Here is a 17,997-nt window from a genome sequence, read left to right on the forward strand (position 1 = left end):
TAATTCTGGTTATCAAATTACACTATATGTGGCCCTGTATCACAGTGGGTTAACTTGTTGACTTCATGAAAAATTGTCAAATATTGTCAAATTCCAGTGCATACTTACAGCACGCTTGTTGTTGATTTCATAGTGAAACAATGACCCCTCTAAAATCTGCCTAAATTCAATACCTTGGCTACGTGTACGTCATTTATGTTGCCAGTGCTTGTAGTGCTTTTGCCAACAGGAGATAATGTACGTACAGGTATCAACAAATGTTGGCGGTGGTTGCATAAGTGGAAGTTGCCTCCTGATTTTTCTTTGCTTTGTTTTAGTTTTGTTTTTGGTTGTTTTGTGTGTTTCTGAATGGCTTTTAGTAGGACTGTAGGACCTAGAAAGAGAATGTACCATTGGCATAGGAGGCTATTGGCAAAACCATAAAGAGGATTCAGGTTTCGCTGCTTATTAAGTGAACTCCTGATTGCTTTAAATTTTAGTTGTAGCTGATTTGCATGTACATGTAGAGTTTTCGTCATTTCCATTTGCGAAGGCTTGTAGTCAGCTGGATTTGGTATTCATATATGTAGTCCAACACTTACATGTACATGGCACATGTACGCACTTGTCTCCAAAGTCATGCATTCACTTTTGGATGAAACAGAGGTCTGCTTGTTCTGCAGTGCACTGCATTCATGACAGATTGTACTTTTTGTACATATTCTGTGCAACTTTCTGGTCCTCTGAACCCTAAAAATCCTCAGTCCTCCCAACAGGTGAAGGAGGAATGACTGTTAGGGTTCAATGCATGAAACCATCTGAGATCTCATCTGAAACCCTATGCTCTTTCTGACAAGAGGGGATTTACTTGCCTTGATGTCATTTCTAGAGGACATGGGTCATAGTATGTCTTTCTGTTGAAGTTGTGAACCTGATGTTGGTCGCTGAAATTATTTGTGACAAAAATTTAGTGACAGGAATCACCATAGAAAAGAAAATTTCAAAAACAATCTACACTCTGACAATTTTAGTGTTGAAATGGCAGTAATAATGAAGTTTAGGTTTGAAATGATACCAAACTATTCCTGTACCTGTGCAAATTTGCATTAGTGTCCAAATTGAAAAAAACCAAAAAAATGCCTTAAGATTACATAACGAAAAAATCTGTAAAATGAGGGTAAAATGGGACATGAATGACATTTATAAAAAAAATCGCAATGATTGGGCTCTTGTAGAGCTCATTGAAATCTATTACTTCCTAGAATCACCAAAATATTTGAACTTACATTGAAGTACATGAAGGCTCTTCTCCACAATCATAAGCCCAACTGAGGAACACTCATGTCAGGCCAAATTAACTCTTCAGTACGAACCAAGAGCCAGATTGGTCTATTATTGATACATGTATTTCTAACCAACAGTAATACATTGTAATTGTTGTTTTCCTTAACACATGTCAGAGTCCTTTCCCCATTATTTAACATTATAAACATGTAGTTTCAGTTAATCACATTTTCCAGTCATTTATCTTTCTTTGTTTTTGATTTTTTTCCAATTGCAATATCAAAGGATTCTGTTTTTATTAACAAATACATGTACTTTAGTTGTTTGCATGCTGTTAGACTTTGTTTTGTGTCTAGACACTCTTCAAATGAATTTGGAAATTGAGAAGATTAACCTAACCAAAACTGATTTTTGTCAAGCACCCTGTCACATGGTATTTTATACTGCTTACACTCATTTTAATTTTTGGGGGGTTGAGTGTGTGTGACCAGTCATAAATAACAGGTGGTGAACACTGACCGAGTGGATGACTTTTTTGTCATATTTCGTTGGAATAGCTTGTGTCTGAACTTCACGCTGGATGACTTGTATTGGACTTGCGAGGAGGACTTGCTAAGCACTTGCAACAACAACAGAGGGCTTGTGATAAAGTACAACTTCGTCTGCCCATAACATACCTGCATTTTGACTTTGGTCATTTGACAGTGCCGCTGGTCTTGCTTGTTGTCCAATCTGCAGGTGTTGCCCCACTTACTGCGGCCCATTGCACACTTGAAAGTGACACAAGTGGCTTGTGGAGAGAAACATAGTCTGTTCCTGTACGAAACCAGCATAGTGGCTGCATGTGGGTAAGTATTAGGAAATTTAGTGGGCAAAATGCTGGTATTTTTAGATTAGAAAGCAAAAGGCTGTCATGAAAAAGACATTTTTGTAGCCATGCAATATTTTTGTAATGATTTCTTGCTTTGGGTGCATTCAAAGTCTCCGTCAAAATATCCACACTGTCCATGGGTAACAGCCCCCTCTATTGAATAAAACCGGGGAATCTGTTAGGGATGTAGCCTGTACATCTGATAGCGGTCACAAGTTCAGCAAAAGGTGGAAGTACAGCTTCCTTGGGTAATTTAGCCATATGCAAAAGTGAATCCTGTGTCTACATTCTACATGAAGTTGTTGGTTTTCAGTGGGATTTTAGTTGGGGAGATGTGGTGGCATTCAGGTTCATTTACACTGGACAGCAAAAGAAACTTGCCACTTAAGTCAAAGGCCACACATAAAAATTCACTCCATAGAAATAAACAATTTTTGTACCCAGGTATGCTGCAATACCCCGTACTAATCACATACCCAAAGAAAGTGATTATTTTTATAACAAAGAAGAAATTGACATGCACAGCAACTGGGTTACTGAATCAAAAGTCACAGAATGAGCCTTAAAGTTTATGCAGAAATCAATGTCAAAGGACTAAATAAAGAAGTCACAATCATTACTTTTCAATAATGTGTATATTGTCAGTAAGGATGGCATCCCTATAAAGAAACCACTCATGCACATCATGTTGACTTTGTCATTGGTTGTTTAAAATGTTGTCCATTCACGGGTCATTTTTGCTTGGTGGAGAGTGCTTTTGTGTGTGACTTTTGATTCAGTCACCAAGTTGCTGTGCATGTCAATTTCTTCTTTGTTATAAAGATAATCACCTGCTTTGGGGCAAGTGATTAGTAAAGAGTATTGCAGCATACCTGTGTACAAAAATTGTTTATTTCTATGCACTGAATTTTTATGTGTGGCTTTTGACAGAAGTGGCAAGTTTCTTTTGCTGTCCAGTGTATTTATTCCTTTCCTAATTCAAATTGATTTAAGTCATTTTCATCTAATTTACCACATGGTAGATTTGAAATTTTGGGGGATAATTAAGTTTTTTCACTCTGTATTATAAGGAAAATAATTTCAGGAAAAAGCCTTACAGAATTTGGTTCCATCTTTTTTTTTATAAAATGAGTGAGTTTCCTATTGGAAATAACTCTTGTTTATAGTTTCATGCCTTGGCAGAAAGAACAAAGAAGAATGGTTCCGATGAACAGTTGTAAGCATATAGTCTATTGAATCAAAGAGAACAGACATTCTAGACCTGTTCTGGACCAGAATGTGAACAAGCAACCTCTCTGTGTAAGGCCCTTATTCCACTGTGTGTGCTCATTGGGTAGAATCTTTTGGAGGAAGTTTCATCCTTTGTCACTGATCAACAAATACAAACATTTTCTCTCTACAGATGTGGCAACTTTGGTCAACTGGGATCTGGTAACCGTGCCGAACTCGTTTCTCCCAAGGTTCTTGAATTGCCGGAAGGGGTAGCGTTCATTGCTTGCGGTGCCAACCACAGCTTGGCAGTCACTGGTAAAATTGTGTTCATACCGAAAGTTATTATGTTTTGTTTACTTTGGGTCCTGTGTATTCAAGTATTTTTTCATAAACACTCCACTGCAACTTTCAACTTTAAATTAATGGAAAAGAAGATTCTAAAATGTTTATTTTCTTATTAATAAGCAGCCTCCAGTGGTTCCAGTGATTTTATAAGGAGCAACTTGACAGATTTCGGAAAGAGCTAACTTTCTGATGTCCTTTGAGTCAGTGTCATGGAACAAAATGGCCAGTTGTAATCCTTCTACTTAAAGTAGAAAACTGCAAATTGTCTAAAGTGGTAATCATCAAGACCAGCCAGAGATTTTTAGGATCAGTCACATTGTAAATCACGCTCTGACAGCTTTCAAAAAATAAATAAAAAATGTTTGTTCCTCCCCATTTTTTTCCCATTTCATATAGATTGAATTGGACTTATATATTTAGGACAATTAAACAGCAAAAGTAATGTTTAGTCTAGCATCCTTCATTAAAACACAAAATCAATGAAAAGGCATCTTCCCTGTTGAAGACTTCATGGTTAGGCATTTTGTGCTTTCCTCGTAAGGTCACAGATCACATTGGCAAAGTTAGGCAAATTTTGTTCCTCTGTTTTGTGAGCATTGTAGCGGTAAAGTTAGGCAATACGGTACATTTGACGTGTCAGATCTTATTTTCCAAACAAGTTAGAATCATTTTTCTTTTAAGTACCATTAAAGTTTCCTCTTCTGCTTTCACACATTATGATCGGTTCTTAATTATTTGCTGCAACTTCATGTGTATCTGTTGGCTTGATACTTGATCATTGTTGAATGACATGCCTTCCTGTTAATATGTAGGATTTGTTGATCTGTGTGTTTGTTGGTAGTTTTTATTTGTTTGTTTTGCGTGTGTGTGAGTAATCCCCTGTGTGTGCTTGGTAAGAGAATGTTTTGTTTTGAAAAGTGCAGATGAGATTTGGTAAGGCATGTAAGTAGGGATTTGTTTTAGTGGTAACATTGCAGTTGTTTGCGCATGTGCTTGTCGTTGGGGTTTAGGTTTTTAGTTAAATTGTGGAGGTTGGGCTTTTGGGGCTGTTGTGTTTTCATAAGTATACTTTGGGGGATTCATAGGTTTTGTTTGTCACTTTATTTACCTGTGTGAGTATATTAAATGTTAATATTATCTACACATAAGTTAGTTTCATGTGGGACACTGAAATATTCTAGAATAGAAATCCTGTTAGAAGGACACTGAGTTGAATGACTTTACAAACCCTTTCTGCTGTCCAAGAAGAGGGGAAATCTAGCCCAAGGCAGTAGTTCTTCCTCTGCACAATGATTCTTGCTCCCCTATGATACTCTAAAATTGCATAAAAAACCTGATATTCATGGTTCTTCTCAACATCCAACGCTTTTCTTACTTCTTATGTGACCTACTCCTTTGATTCGTGTTTTTCTCAGCCACTGGAGAACTTTACACCTGGGGTTTTGGCCGGGCCTGTGGACGGCGCAGGGAGGATATTCCTGCAGCCAGCACGCATAATGACACGCCAGTCCAATGTGATTGCGGCAACTGGAGGGAGCGCGCACTCTGTGGCACTGACAGGTGAGTCAGAGTTCATCCTTTTTGTGTGCCGAGTGGTGACCCCTCATCCTAAACCTGATGGCCATCTTTGACTGACCGGGCAGCTTGTGAGGGCGCTTTCTAGTGTGGCTTGTCTTTCAATTTTTTTGCCTATATGTACATATTTAGACCATGGTCATATGTACGACTTAGTTCTCCATGAAAGAATCAACAAGAGTTTGGAGGTTTTGGTGAATTAGGTGTAATTCAACAGAGTTGGAGGATGATCTTACGAGATTTTGTTTTCTGAAAAATCTGAAGGTAATTTTTGTGCTCTTTCTGTTACTTCTGAAAATAAACACCCCAAATGAAATCCACCGTCAGAAACTTACCTGATTGTACATACACTGTATATAAAACTTGCACTAATTGATGCAAGAACATGTTGAGTACATTTGAACTAGGCTAATCTGAATTAATGTACTGCACTTCAGTGTCTTCAATGTCTTTTATTTCACAATAGCTTATGTAAAGTTCTATTGCAGGGGTGTAGCCAGCCAGAGGGGTGGGGGGAGGTAACATGTGACAGAGGTCCCATTGGACCAAAAGTCAAAGGGCATGATCCTTTTACATGTCAGTGGTGGCTGCCGCACACTTAGGATTTCATTCAGTCGTAAACATCTATGGTACAAGACAAGACCATGAGTGTGATATGGCCTTGTGCAACAAAGATCAGCAAAGTGGCAGTGGAGGGAGGCTTGAAACCCTGAACCCTTCCCTGAGCTGTGCTCATTTCTTGATCATGATGTGCTTACGTGTTATGTACCTTCATATCATTCTACACTATGTTTATATCTCTCCATGTGTAGTTCAATAAATCCGGAAGGACAAAAGTTGGTTTTGGAATCAAGGCCTTTCATTGAAAAAAATCCAAAGTCATCAGAAAACTCCTGCACAGTTTAGAAAATATGAGGAAAGTTCAAGTCAATTTGTAGGTAACCGACTCTCCTAAAATGTCATTTGCTAACATAGAAGGTGCAGTTACACGAAGTCAAGAATGGCCCAAATGCAATTTGGCAATAAAAAAAGGTCCCAGCATTCCCTCCCCTCCCCCCAACTGCGTCTACATCTCTTAGTTTAAAATATGACAATGGACCCTCTGACATCCTGTGAACAGTGGTGAAAGAATGCCTTGAACCAACAGCGGAAGTTATCACCTGATAATGGAGTGGGGTGTTTTGAAACAGGACTCTCTGTCCCGGTTTCTAATTTTATTGCATGACATATCTCTCTGTCCCTTGAGAGCAGTTTAAGTAACATCCCTGTAAGTGAAGTGTACTTACATTTACATGTTTCCAGTCATCAGTACTTGCCACATTTATTGTATTTAGGGATTATTTTTTCATTATGAGTTATGCCATGATAGAAAGGTTGTGCTTTCACCCCCAACAAAAATGGTTTCTCCTATCAGATCAGTAAGAGCTAAAACTGGATGTTAATTTGTCTAACCTTTTTGAAGTAACATGGTTCAGTTGTGGCATTAATAAAGCACTGTGGAAGATCAATTCAAGCACATAATACTCTTAAGATCAGCCTATTTGAGCACGTTCTTTTACATAATACCATGGATGTCATTAGAAATTGGAAATAATGAAATTCTTTTTAAATATTTCCTCTTTTTCTAACTCCTTTTTTCAGTTTTATGCATGTTTGAGTGGTCTGATTGCTCAAATTTTCTACCAGGTGTTGAGATTTTTTACCCCAAAATGCAGGTATTTTAGACGTTCAATCGTCAGGCTTTTCCTTTTTTTTACCCTTTGTATTTATAAACAAGTGAAAACTGACATTTGAAACCTACCGGTATTTGATAAGAGACCCCTTGCCTTGTGAGCTATTTACAGTACTGAAAAATCACAGTTTTGTATATTTATCAGTTTTACAATTTGTAAAAAACCCAGACACCCAAATACATTCAGTGAGCTACATATACATGTATGTATGGTACATGTGTATGTAGCTCTGTCGTCAGTCCTACCAAATATGTGGGAACAAGCTAACTGTTAATACATGTATGTCTCCTACCGTACAGTGTACAGTCTATTAAGAGAGAGAAACATTTTTCTGAAGTGGAACTGTAAATGATGGCCCATAGAATGCATACGTGCATAAACTGATGCTACATGTAGGTTGAGGTTACTTTCTCATTGTGGCCAATAGTCTTGTGTAACCCAAAAGGTGACATAAAAAGCAGCAAAACACAACAAAATCCTTTGATGTCTGCTGTTCTCAATGTTCTTAGGCCAACAAATGCTGGAAAACATTGAACATTTCTGCATATTTAAGTTATGATACATTGTTGTATTACAGTTCACAATCCAGCTTCCTTTGTGTGGGTTCATGCTCTTTCCACTGATTTTTATGCATTCACCTGTCACACTTAACCTCACTGCAGTCATCAGCTCCCATCCAAGATGCATGTGGGTACATGTATTTGTGAAGGATCTTCCTGCAGTTGATCACTTAGAGACTATTCCAAACCCCTGCAACCCAGACAGCAACTTATTCCTGTTGTTAATCTGTTTGACCTCTGATCAACACCTGAAATTGATTTGCTGGGACCACACCACCCCCCACCTCCCACCTCCCCTCCCATTCCTCACTGGATTGAGTATTCTCCCTGCACCCCCAGGTCAAAACCCTCCCATTCAAAGTTCAGAGGGGTACAGGTCAAGATCTGACTTCTCTTACAAAGAGGCCTCAGGGATTTTTTTCTGTTTATTTACTACTTCAAGTCTTTTCCCTTCTTTTTTCTTGGTCCTTCCGATTTATTTTACTGACATTTATTTCATTGTTGACAAGTTCAACAGCAGTGCATTCCATGTCTGACATGCTTTGCTATTGTTTTCCAGAAAGTGATCACTGTCCATTGACATAAGTCATTGCCAGCATGTCAATTGTACAGCAACTCTGATTTGCTCTCGTGCTTTCCACTGCCACTCGTTTTTTATCCAAAACCCTGCAAATTAAAAAAGGAATGTTATCTCCGGACAGGCAGATGAGCCATGAACGGAAGTTTGGTTCTGTGTCTGGACCATTGCATGCAATGGGCATGTATCTGCGAACTGTTTGAAAGTAGATTGAATTGGCAAGACTATGGATAAAAGTCCTCGCCAGTAGTTCTTGCATCCCACCATGAGATATTATAGATGTAAATGTTTGAGGCCAAAGTCAGCTTGAGTGCAGTTGCTTTTGTACAAACTTTGACAGTTAAAATAAAGTTTGCTGTGCGGTTTTAAGCTATCGGTATCTACAGTATACAGGGTCTCAGACATTCTTCAAGTAATACATGTAGGCCCTACAGTTTAGACCAAGTAGAGAGTCAAATTCTTGTACATGTACATGTATGTACATGTAAGTGTTTCAAGTCAACTTCATGCTATATTTTTCTGCATTGAAAAAGATGATCTGTGCAAAAGGTCAAGTTTGTCAATTGCACCAATGGTCTTATTGGGATTAATTACAGTAGCCTAAGTCTCCAAGATCCATCAGTATCCACCTGTGTGAAAGATTTTGCAGGATTCCTGAAGGTAGGCCAACAGGACATTGCTATCAGCTATCATTTGGGGATAGGCCTCCTTGCCTAGCTGCAAAGTACATGTACATGTAGTCTCATACATATCTCTAGCTGCAGATAATGAAAACCAATGACATCAAGTTCACTCAAACACAAAGGCTTGGGTGATCTTGCAGTTTCGATAACTTGGTTTGAGGATTATAGCACACTTCCATTGGCACTGCGACATGTACATGCGTTACAAGTTAAAAAACAAGAAATGTACATGCAATTAGTGACAAGAGTAACTGTAAAATACTGTTCTTTGAGGATTGGCAATGTACCAGTACAGTTATGTTGGCTGACAGTCAACACAAGTTCATCTTTGTTTTCTGAATTAATTTTACTTCTACCAAGTGCCGTTTGCTCTTCAGTACTTAGACTTGCCCGACATCAGGAGACACTCTAACCACTGATGCGGGCAGTGAATGAAGGTCTTGTGTCTCATTAGTCCCCTTAACCCACTGTGAGAAACAGAATATAAAATTGGTAGTTTTTGTGAAGGGCCTCTTTTCAGAATAGGTTATGCATATTTGTTCTCTACTTGTCAGTGTAGCTGGTAGCAATTATTGATGTCAGGCATTATCATCACACTGACATTGGAACTATCTTACATGTATAATTACTACCAGCCATTTTTTAAAGTTTACCTTTTGAAAGTGACCCCCTCCCAAAAACAGGAACTCAATGTCACAAAACAATGAAAGTCATTTGAAGTGAAAACATTATGAATGCTACAGTAGCTTAATTCCATGTCTCATTAATTGACGTAGCATAGGGCCTACATGCATAAGTATTAACCAGAAAAAAGTGCAAATGATTGTGTGAAAAAAAGATGCTTGATTGAACACTCTGTTTGCATGGGTTGTGATGTGATTGGCATGGTTGCGGTATAGTAAATTTAAGGGTTCCCTCACAAATACCCATACCCAAGATATTTTTCATAAAGATTATAATATACATGTAAGCAAACACTGCCTCAACACAGTGTCAGTTCATCTGCAAAGCTATTGTCTATGGTGTGCAATGTCTGCTTGGGAAACATGCATTGCTTGTACAAGGAGTGAACTCTTGTCTCTTGATCATGAGATGTCCATCATTCTGGTGGGGGTTTGGAAATACTGTTGACAACTGATCCCAATTTTGTGAATTTTCAGAAGAATTTTAAAATTTAAAAAAACCACAATTTTGCTTCTGTTGGGGTGGGTTTTTACCATGCTCCCAGAAAATATTACAGAGTGGATTTTGTTGTCAGTGAGAAGAGTGCAACTAAGTTTGACATCCCTCAGAACCTAGAATAAGCCTTTTGCAAGTTAACTTTGACCCAGATCTGGTACACTGAGTTCTTTAATTCACGTGAACATAACAACTTGGATTCTCCATACTAAAGCTACAGTTGCTATACCTCATGATTCGGGGCAAGCTTTTGCTTAGTTACATAAGAGACGCCTTGCAACAATACACTGGATAAGAAGTGCACAAAGGAACCAATCCACTCCAGAGATGGTTGTGGCCATGTGAAAGCTTTCCCCGAATCACGAGGTATAGCAGCAGTGTCTTTAGTCTTGGGAATTCAAATTGTTATGTTTATGTGCAATCAGATAACTGAGTGTGCCAGATTTTATTCAAATTTAACTCGCCAATGGCTGATTCCAAACTGCTTTATCAATGTGCTTCGTCCTTACCAGAGCACTGGTCATTGCTGACAGTCACTGCAAACACACCAAACAAAACACAGCGACGCACACCCATACTTACATTACATACCTAGTGTGGACATTTCTTTGGTTTCATGCAGTTAATAATATTCAGTTAAAATACTCAATTTTCTTGAACAGGGAACGTGATTTTGTATTTTTGTAAAATTTTTCCTTGATTGTTCCTCTTCCTGTTACAACAGATGACCCTAACCCCAAAATGCCTCTAAACTTCTTTTTCTGAGAAGGGGAAACATCCTGTGGACGTGGGTAAGTCCACAGCACGTCTTCCCTTCTGCATCATGTGGACATCTTTTGTTCAAAAGTCCACACTAGGTATGTACACAAACCTCAACCTCTGCCAGTTGGAAATATTTTACAGACTCTAGCGTAGCGTGATTGAACTTGACCCAGATGTGCACCATAGTCAGGCTCGCCATAGGGTGAGGGGGGACTCTTAATGTGACCCAAGGCCAATGAGAAACAGCCGCTTTATCTGTACTGTGCCTGCACTCATTAAAGCTGCGGCCAGCCTTCAACGGCCATCAGTCATTACTGCACACCTCAAATCAGGAGGAAATAACATGTTGATGTCATTGTTAATATCTTCTGTGTTTTTTCTTTCTGTTTTCTTCATACCAAACTGAAATGCTTGTAATTCAGACAGGCCTCTGTTCATACAGACCTCTTTTCTCTAGCCCATCAGGAGAGAAATCCAAGATCTCAAAATCTCTGAATTTACTTCTCTTTTCAAAGCTTTGCATCCTTTGCATTCCAACCAAAACTGTACTGGTACTGTGGGTTTCAAAAGGAGAAGTGACCTTGAAACTACACTGTAAATTTCAGTCATACACTGCATGTTTGAAGATGTACACTTACCGTACCTTGTAATAACATTCAACCTAGGATTTGTGTCCTCTTTGGTTCGGTGTCATCACCTGTCAGAAACGTCTACCAAATGTTCTTTTTGCAGATCATAATACCGTATGCCAATTGTAGTAAAACCATAGTGAAAGGATGAAATAAAAAAAGGCAATGAAGTAAACAAAAAAAGGGGGGCAGTACGGTTTAAAAACTCAGTATTTGTCAGGTAGAGGTCGACAGCAGCTAGGAGATTGGATTTGAATTGAGTTAGAATATGGTGAAAAGTATCAAGCGTGGTGTTACATGTACATCTCACATATGGTCTTGGTCATTGGTCATTGTAGCACTCACTTCCAGTTGTCATTTGCATGTGCATTACATGACATGTACATGTAGTACATACATGTACTATGGTGGTTTAAGTATATTATGCATAGAGTATGTTCCGTGTGGCTTATTTTTCACCAATTTAATGTCAGGGTGCACAACATTTGGAGCCTACTGCAGGAGTCTTACATTCAAGTCTCGGTTCAGTTCCTGAGGATTATTGTGAAGTTGTACATACATGTATCATTTTTTGTGTATTTTTACTCATGTAAATTAATTATCTTAATATGATGCAATGTGCGATGTACGGTAGCATGTATGTATGTATGTACATGTATGTTGCCCCTGATCAGGCATAAATTCTGCACATGTAGGCCCTGTATGTTACCGGTATATGAGAAAGGCTTGAAGTATCGGTGTACAAGCCACAGTGAAATACTTGAGTCCAATTAAGTATTTACAGTATCCACTGAGTTACCTTAGCCTCTGATCCCTAATGAATCTCTTTCTCATATGATATATATGTACATTTGAAGATTCTGTTTCCATGACTCATTTAGATTTTCTTTGGAATCTTTTGTTGAAGGGGGAATCTTTTCTCATGTATACATGTACCATGACATTGTTTCTAGTGGGGGGGGCCGTATGTGTTTGACTCCAGGGACAAGTGCAATGCCCCATGCTGACAGACTACACAACCCGCTAACGAGCGAAATGAAAAATCGACACCGTCCAGCGCAAATATGCGTTGTGTTTCTAACCCAGTTTGTGAGAGATGGTGTGAGAAAAGTGCATCTGTCGTGAGGGGTCTTTAAACATCATAATAAACATAATAACTTGCCCCAACTTCCTGCCCAAAATGTACCCAGTTTTTACCCAACTTAAGTACCAGGAGACAACCCATGGGGTTCCTATTCTCTCCCCATCCCACCCCTTCACCCCCCCTCTCTGGTTTGGACACACACTGATAAAAATTGACAGCAGAAATATGCTCCAAAGGAATGTGCTTCTAAATGTGAAAGAAGTAATGTCAAGCCTCCCGGTACTGCTGCAGTTGCTGTGTGTATACACATTTGACGTACATGTACATGAAGTTGAAATAGTGAAAGCAATATGGGCAATTCACACTAGTGCACCTCCACGAGTTTGCAGTGCTTTGGCCAATCACAATGCACGAAATCTGTCGCCCCAATGTGCATATGGAAAGGGTCGACAGATTTTGCACGCTGTGATTGGCCAGCACGTTGCAAACACTTGGAGGCGCACTGTTGTGAATCACCTGTATTGTACAGCCACTGTGGCATTTGTTACTTGGAAATAGAGCCTGTAGGGTGGCTGCTCCATTTTCCTTCAGACTGAATTGCTTATTTACCCTGAATCATTCAGAGGTTTCACAGAAAGTGCTTGTTCCAAGTTTTCCTGTCAAAATGTCCTGCTTGAGGGATAATCTCCAATTTGATAGATTTTTTCAGAACTCTCTTGAAAGCTTCCAAGAAGTATTTGAGACTTGCACTCATCCATTATTGATCTGAAATTTTTTCTCGCTGCTCAAAATAGTTTGTGCAACATGTGTGGCTGAAGGTATTTTTTCCGCAGTTGTGCTGGATTTAGGAAATCAACATTCATCAGACAGTAAACATTTCACCCCTACAACTTTTTACCAGCGTCAATCTAGGGAAAGAGCTCATGGGCCAAAGAATGTATTACACAAATTGTTGAATGGCCAATAAAAGGCCACAGCTTGTGGCCTCTGTGATAAAAGTGTTTGTAATCACGCCATTGTCAATATGCCCAAACAGTCATTTCCCCACCTGACTACATAATTGATGACCTATAGATTTCCCTGATATGTGCTGCGACAACTATGCGCGCTCAGCGTTTATTTACTCAACAACTCATGTGACCGACATTACAATAGCACCTGGCCTTATCACAAACCCTTTCCAAAAAAAAATAGTCCCAGTCCGCCCCAAGCACTACTTTAAGCACCGATGACGCATAGAATTGGACCGCTGGTATGTTGTGTGTATGTGCATGTTATTAATTATATTGTCTTGTGCATGATGTTGGACTACATATACATGTACCATTTTTTTAAAACTATGTTTTTATTTTCCAAGAATTGCTGGTATGGTCACATACTGTTACTCTTGTGGCCCTTTCTTTTGTTTCGCTAAAAGAAACCAACTTTGAAAAATAATTCAATTTGGACATCAGAAATCTTGAAGTGTAATGGGACAATTGATTTTCTGACAAAATGTACTTACACATGTACATTTAGTATACAACTGGCAACTTTACCAATGTGCGTGGACTTGCTTTGTTTATTTCCTGTGCTAGCACACTTCTGAGAACATGTGCAGGAAACTTGCCCGTAAATTTACCTATTTCCCGTTTGCTGTTATTTATTCTTTTTGTGGAGGAAACGGATATTGCCCATGCAATTAGTGTCTCTTCACATTTTGCAGGAGCTTCTATTCTCAACTGAGTCATTGTGGATCTGCCAAACTCATTGGCAGAAAAAAAAATTATTTTCTTCCAGTGAGTCTCATGGGCCACTTCACCACCAGGCAATTGCAGCCCAGCAAATGTTGAACATATGCCAGGCTGCTTTCATGCCAAAATTTGCTGACAAGATTTTGGAAGAACTCAAACCCACATCAATCCCTGGCCTGATGATTAAAATAGAAAGTCTGAGTGTGATTGCAGGTTCATTCAGGCATATTTCACCATTTTTCTAATTACCCACTATGTGTGTCTTTGACTTATGAAATTATGTGTAGTTCTACATGAATATATTCCTGTGGAAATCTTTGATAATATTTCTGGTTCAATTCATTAAGAAGTTCTATGCTTCAAAAAAAATCACTTAAAAATCAGCATGTATTCATCAGTGGAGCAAAAAATAATTTCATGCCATTAAAAAAATTTCTGTGATTTCATTAATTTTTTTCAAGTTAAAACTATAAATATTAAGTGCAGCTGAATGAATTGTCCTTACATGTACAAAATTATTCCTTCGCTGTAATAATATTGTCAAATTATTATTTTTTTTTAATTTTTGTAAACAGTCAACTTTACAGTTAAACAAAGTTCTCTGGTTAAGGGTTAAACGAAGTACAGCTGTGGTGTATTGTTTTTAGTTGAATTCTTTTTTAAGGCATTGGATCAATACATTATGTTATTTGCGTACACCCCCTTCAGGTAGGTTTGCACAGCGCCTTCTGGTCGCTGCAAGCGCCTCCCACAAAAGGCCTGGATTAAAAAGTAAAACTAATGAAAACAGGACTCCCATTGTAACCAGGACGACCTCTGGGTAGCTAAGCAAGCAAGTCTCGTCACTGGGAGCCGCCAGCGATTATCCGCCGATACACAAACAATGACACCAGACCCACGGTTTTTTTTTTTCCTTTCTCCTGTCCTGCTTTCACCAAAGTCTGGGGGATTCTACTGCCATTTCTTTCCCTCCCCAAAATAACATCTATTCAGGCTCCCGCCCGCTGTATAACATTACACCCAGTGTGGAACCCTTAGGGACAATCAGTCGGTTAATCCCCCCTGTAAATTCAATAAATGGATTAAGTCTGGCCCCCGCTACCCCTTTGGTTTGTTTAGCAACACAAACTGAGTTCCTCCTTCGGGACATCTTGAGAAAAAGACGAGTGGGGGGCTACCGATTTGCTTCAAGAGCAGGGGAGAAGAAAACGAAACTGCTTATTTTAAACTTCAACTTGAGACAGGTTAGAATGAAGGTAAATTCTCAGGCATCGTTGTCAAAATCAATTCCAATATTTGGCGCTGTCTTGTATGGCCGGATGGCATTATCGTTGCCGCAGCAGCCTGACCAGAGTTCCCCTCCCCGATTTATTTGAACTTGACCCACGGGGCCCCGGCTGGCACTGGCAAGGCACAGGTGGGTCCATTGATCTTCCCCGGGACAACAAAAGACCAGAGCCGGGGCTTCGCTACTGCAACTCTCCAGCAAGGGACGGCGCAGCGATTGGGTTTCATAACACTTAGGTACCGGCGAGAAGGGGTAGCCAGTTGCATGAATGCAGCCCATGTGTACATTAGCGCATTCACCCCGGCTTGGGCAGGGGGATTTGTTTACCGGCAGATCGAAGGTGAATATCCTTGCTGTGTTTTAGCTTCCTCTATGTGGCCCAGAATTGCCTCAGGATTGTTCATGCCTACAGGACTACACGTGTGTTATTTTTGCTAATCTGCTTAGGCCCTAGATGAGGAAATCCATAGACACCTTTACAGAAAGATATACATGTAGGTCTCATTTCCCACAAGGTCCTTAATTTTACTTACAAAAACAAAAAAATGGAGTTTTTCTTTTTATTATTGATTGGTTGCTCTTCAATTTATACAACATGTATTCCCAACATTAAATACAACATATACTTTGTCTTATGACCTCAGAGAGTGTACATGTAAGTTTTATAATCTTGTATTCAAATATACTCTATTATACCACTTGCAAAAGTAAACCCTGTCTAGCTGTCAATCTCAAAAGATGGCAAAAGATGTTGTCACAGACTGTGAATTCTGTGTCCCCTACTGTCAGTTTAGAATCTCACTTTTCATTTGAGTTTGTCAATGTATTTTTAAAAATGTCTATTTCTTTCAAGCATTTTAGCAATATCTCTATATTCAAGCATTAAAGTGTATACGATGGCTTTCACTTGATAAAATATGATGTAAATATAAAAATCTGGTAAATTTAAGTTTGCATTATTAATATTTGTGATGATTAAAGCAATTAAGTTTGCAGGCAAAATCAATAACCAGCAATCCTGATTACACCAGTGTATGAGCCTGCATTCTTTTTCAATTGTTAACATTCCCCATCAATGAAGTAAAAGTAAGAAATCCCCACTTTCATGCTCCCAAAGAATTTATTCCCAACTCATTGGCAGTGAGGTGATTTTTTAAGATGAGAGGAGCAGAGGTCTGCCCCATTTGTTTTCTAGACTGCCCTCCTATGGTGCAGCTGAGGCTTGGTAATCAGTGATTGGACTCACCGCACGGGCCAATTTACTTCCTCCAAGTATGAAAAAAACTGGAAAACAGCTTCTTATTGAGGAACTTGTACATTGTGCACTTTACTCATTCTGAAATTAAACCTGTTGCGCATGTTCGTATGTGCAAAATACATGTACTTCTTCATGAACGTGTGTGCATGAATTTTTTAGTTTTAGTGTAGATGGTGAGTGCCAGTGCAAAATGCATTCCATTGAGCTGTCTGAAAGCTGTCAATAATGCAGTGGAATATCACTCCATGATGAACCTGTGACGTGCCAGTAGTTCAAGTACATTAAGGCCCCTTGATAGCCCAGGAAGAGGGTCAAATGTACCCTCTTGAGAAACCAGTAACCCCTCCGTTTATCAGCTTATAAACGCTAAACAACTAACCCAGTACCCAGAACCTCACATTGACCCATGTGGTCAAAGGTTACACATTTTAGGGTTAGAAGTCATGTATATCTCACCCAGGAGGAGTCAACAAGTTTAAAGTATCTAATGCACCCCCATGGACCTGTGACAAGGATCTTGATTAATAGATGAGCTTGAGTTCGTCATTTTGGGGAGAAGAAACTCATTTTTTCATGACTGTTGCATGATTGTTAGGGCAGGGAAAACAAATCTTGTTATCATCGTGTAAACAAAAAAGTGATCGTGGTTGGCAAAGTACACATGCGAGAGCCAAACAAACCTCAGTTCTATCTTAGTCAGAAGACTTCATCCCTTAAAAATCAACTGTTCTGGGAGGGGTAAGAGGGAGGATGATTGTAGGAATGGGGTCGTGTTTGTTTGTAGTGCTTGTCTGCACCACCTGCATGGGAGCCTGATGGATAGGGCGGGAAGTTGCTAACAAGATGATAGAAGGTGATATGTGATTTTTTGAGGTTGCTATCAAATGGGTGCATATTGACAGTCCCACTGAATGAATTGTGAATGGATGAGATATGGAAGTTGGGAAATGTTCTACTAACTTCAGTCGACTTCGAGCATCAAGTAGCATACTTTTAACCTTTGATTTCTTGAAATTTTAAACTTACTTTCCCTCCGGGTTGGATGATTTATTATTGATTTAATTTACATGTATGTTGTTTTCTGTTGAGATGCTGGAATATTAAAGTTGTTCACTGATAATGCTCTGAAAATGTATTACCCTACAAATGTCTGCATTTTTTAGGTTCAAGCTCAATCGTCTCAGCCCACATTGCAGATAATTCTGCCCTGGGTAGCCCTGCAGACAGACAGACAGACAAACAAAA

At 39.2% G+C, this 17,997-nt stretch overlaps 1 protein-coding gene across 1 annotated transcript in view; it reads left to right on the forward strand.

Moving 5' to 3' along the window:
* The first annotated feature begins 3,538 nt into the window (after positions 1–3,538).
* LOC110987310 (uncharacterized) overlaps positions 3,539–17,997 on the forward strand; it is an 85,736-nt gene continuing 71,277 nt past the window's right edge. Inside the window, exons 1-2 of the mRNA XM_022249923.2 lie at positions 3,539–3,661; positions 5,107–5,251. Coding sequence (XP_022105615.2) covers positions 5,188–5,251 — 64 coding nt within the window. The 5' untranslated portion in view covers positions 3,539–3,661; positions 5,107–5,187. The remainder of the gene's footprint in view (positions 3,662–5,106; positions 5,252–17,997) is intronic.

Source organism: Acanthaster planci, linkage group LG05 (assembly GCF_054643075.1).
Source record: "Acanthaster planci isolate LZ-2023a linkage group LG05, COTS_SCS, whole genome shotgun sequence".
Lineage (NCBI taxonomy): Eukaryota > Metazoa > Echinodermata > Asteroidea > Valvatida > Acanthasteridae > Acanthaster > Acanthaster planci.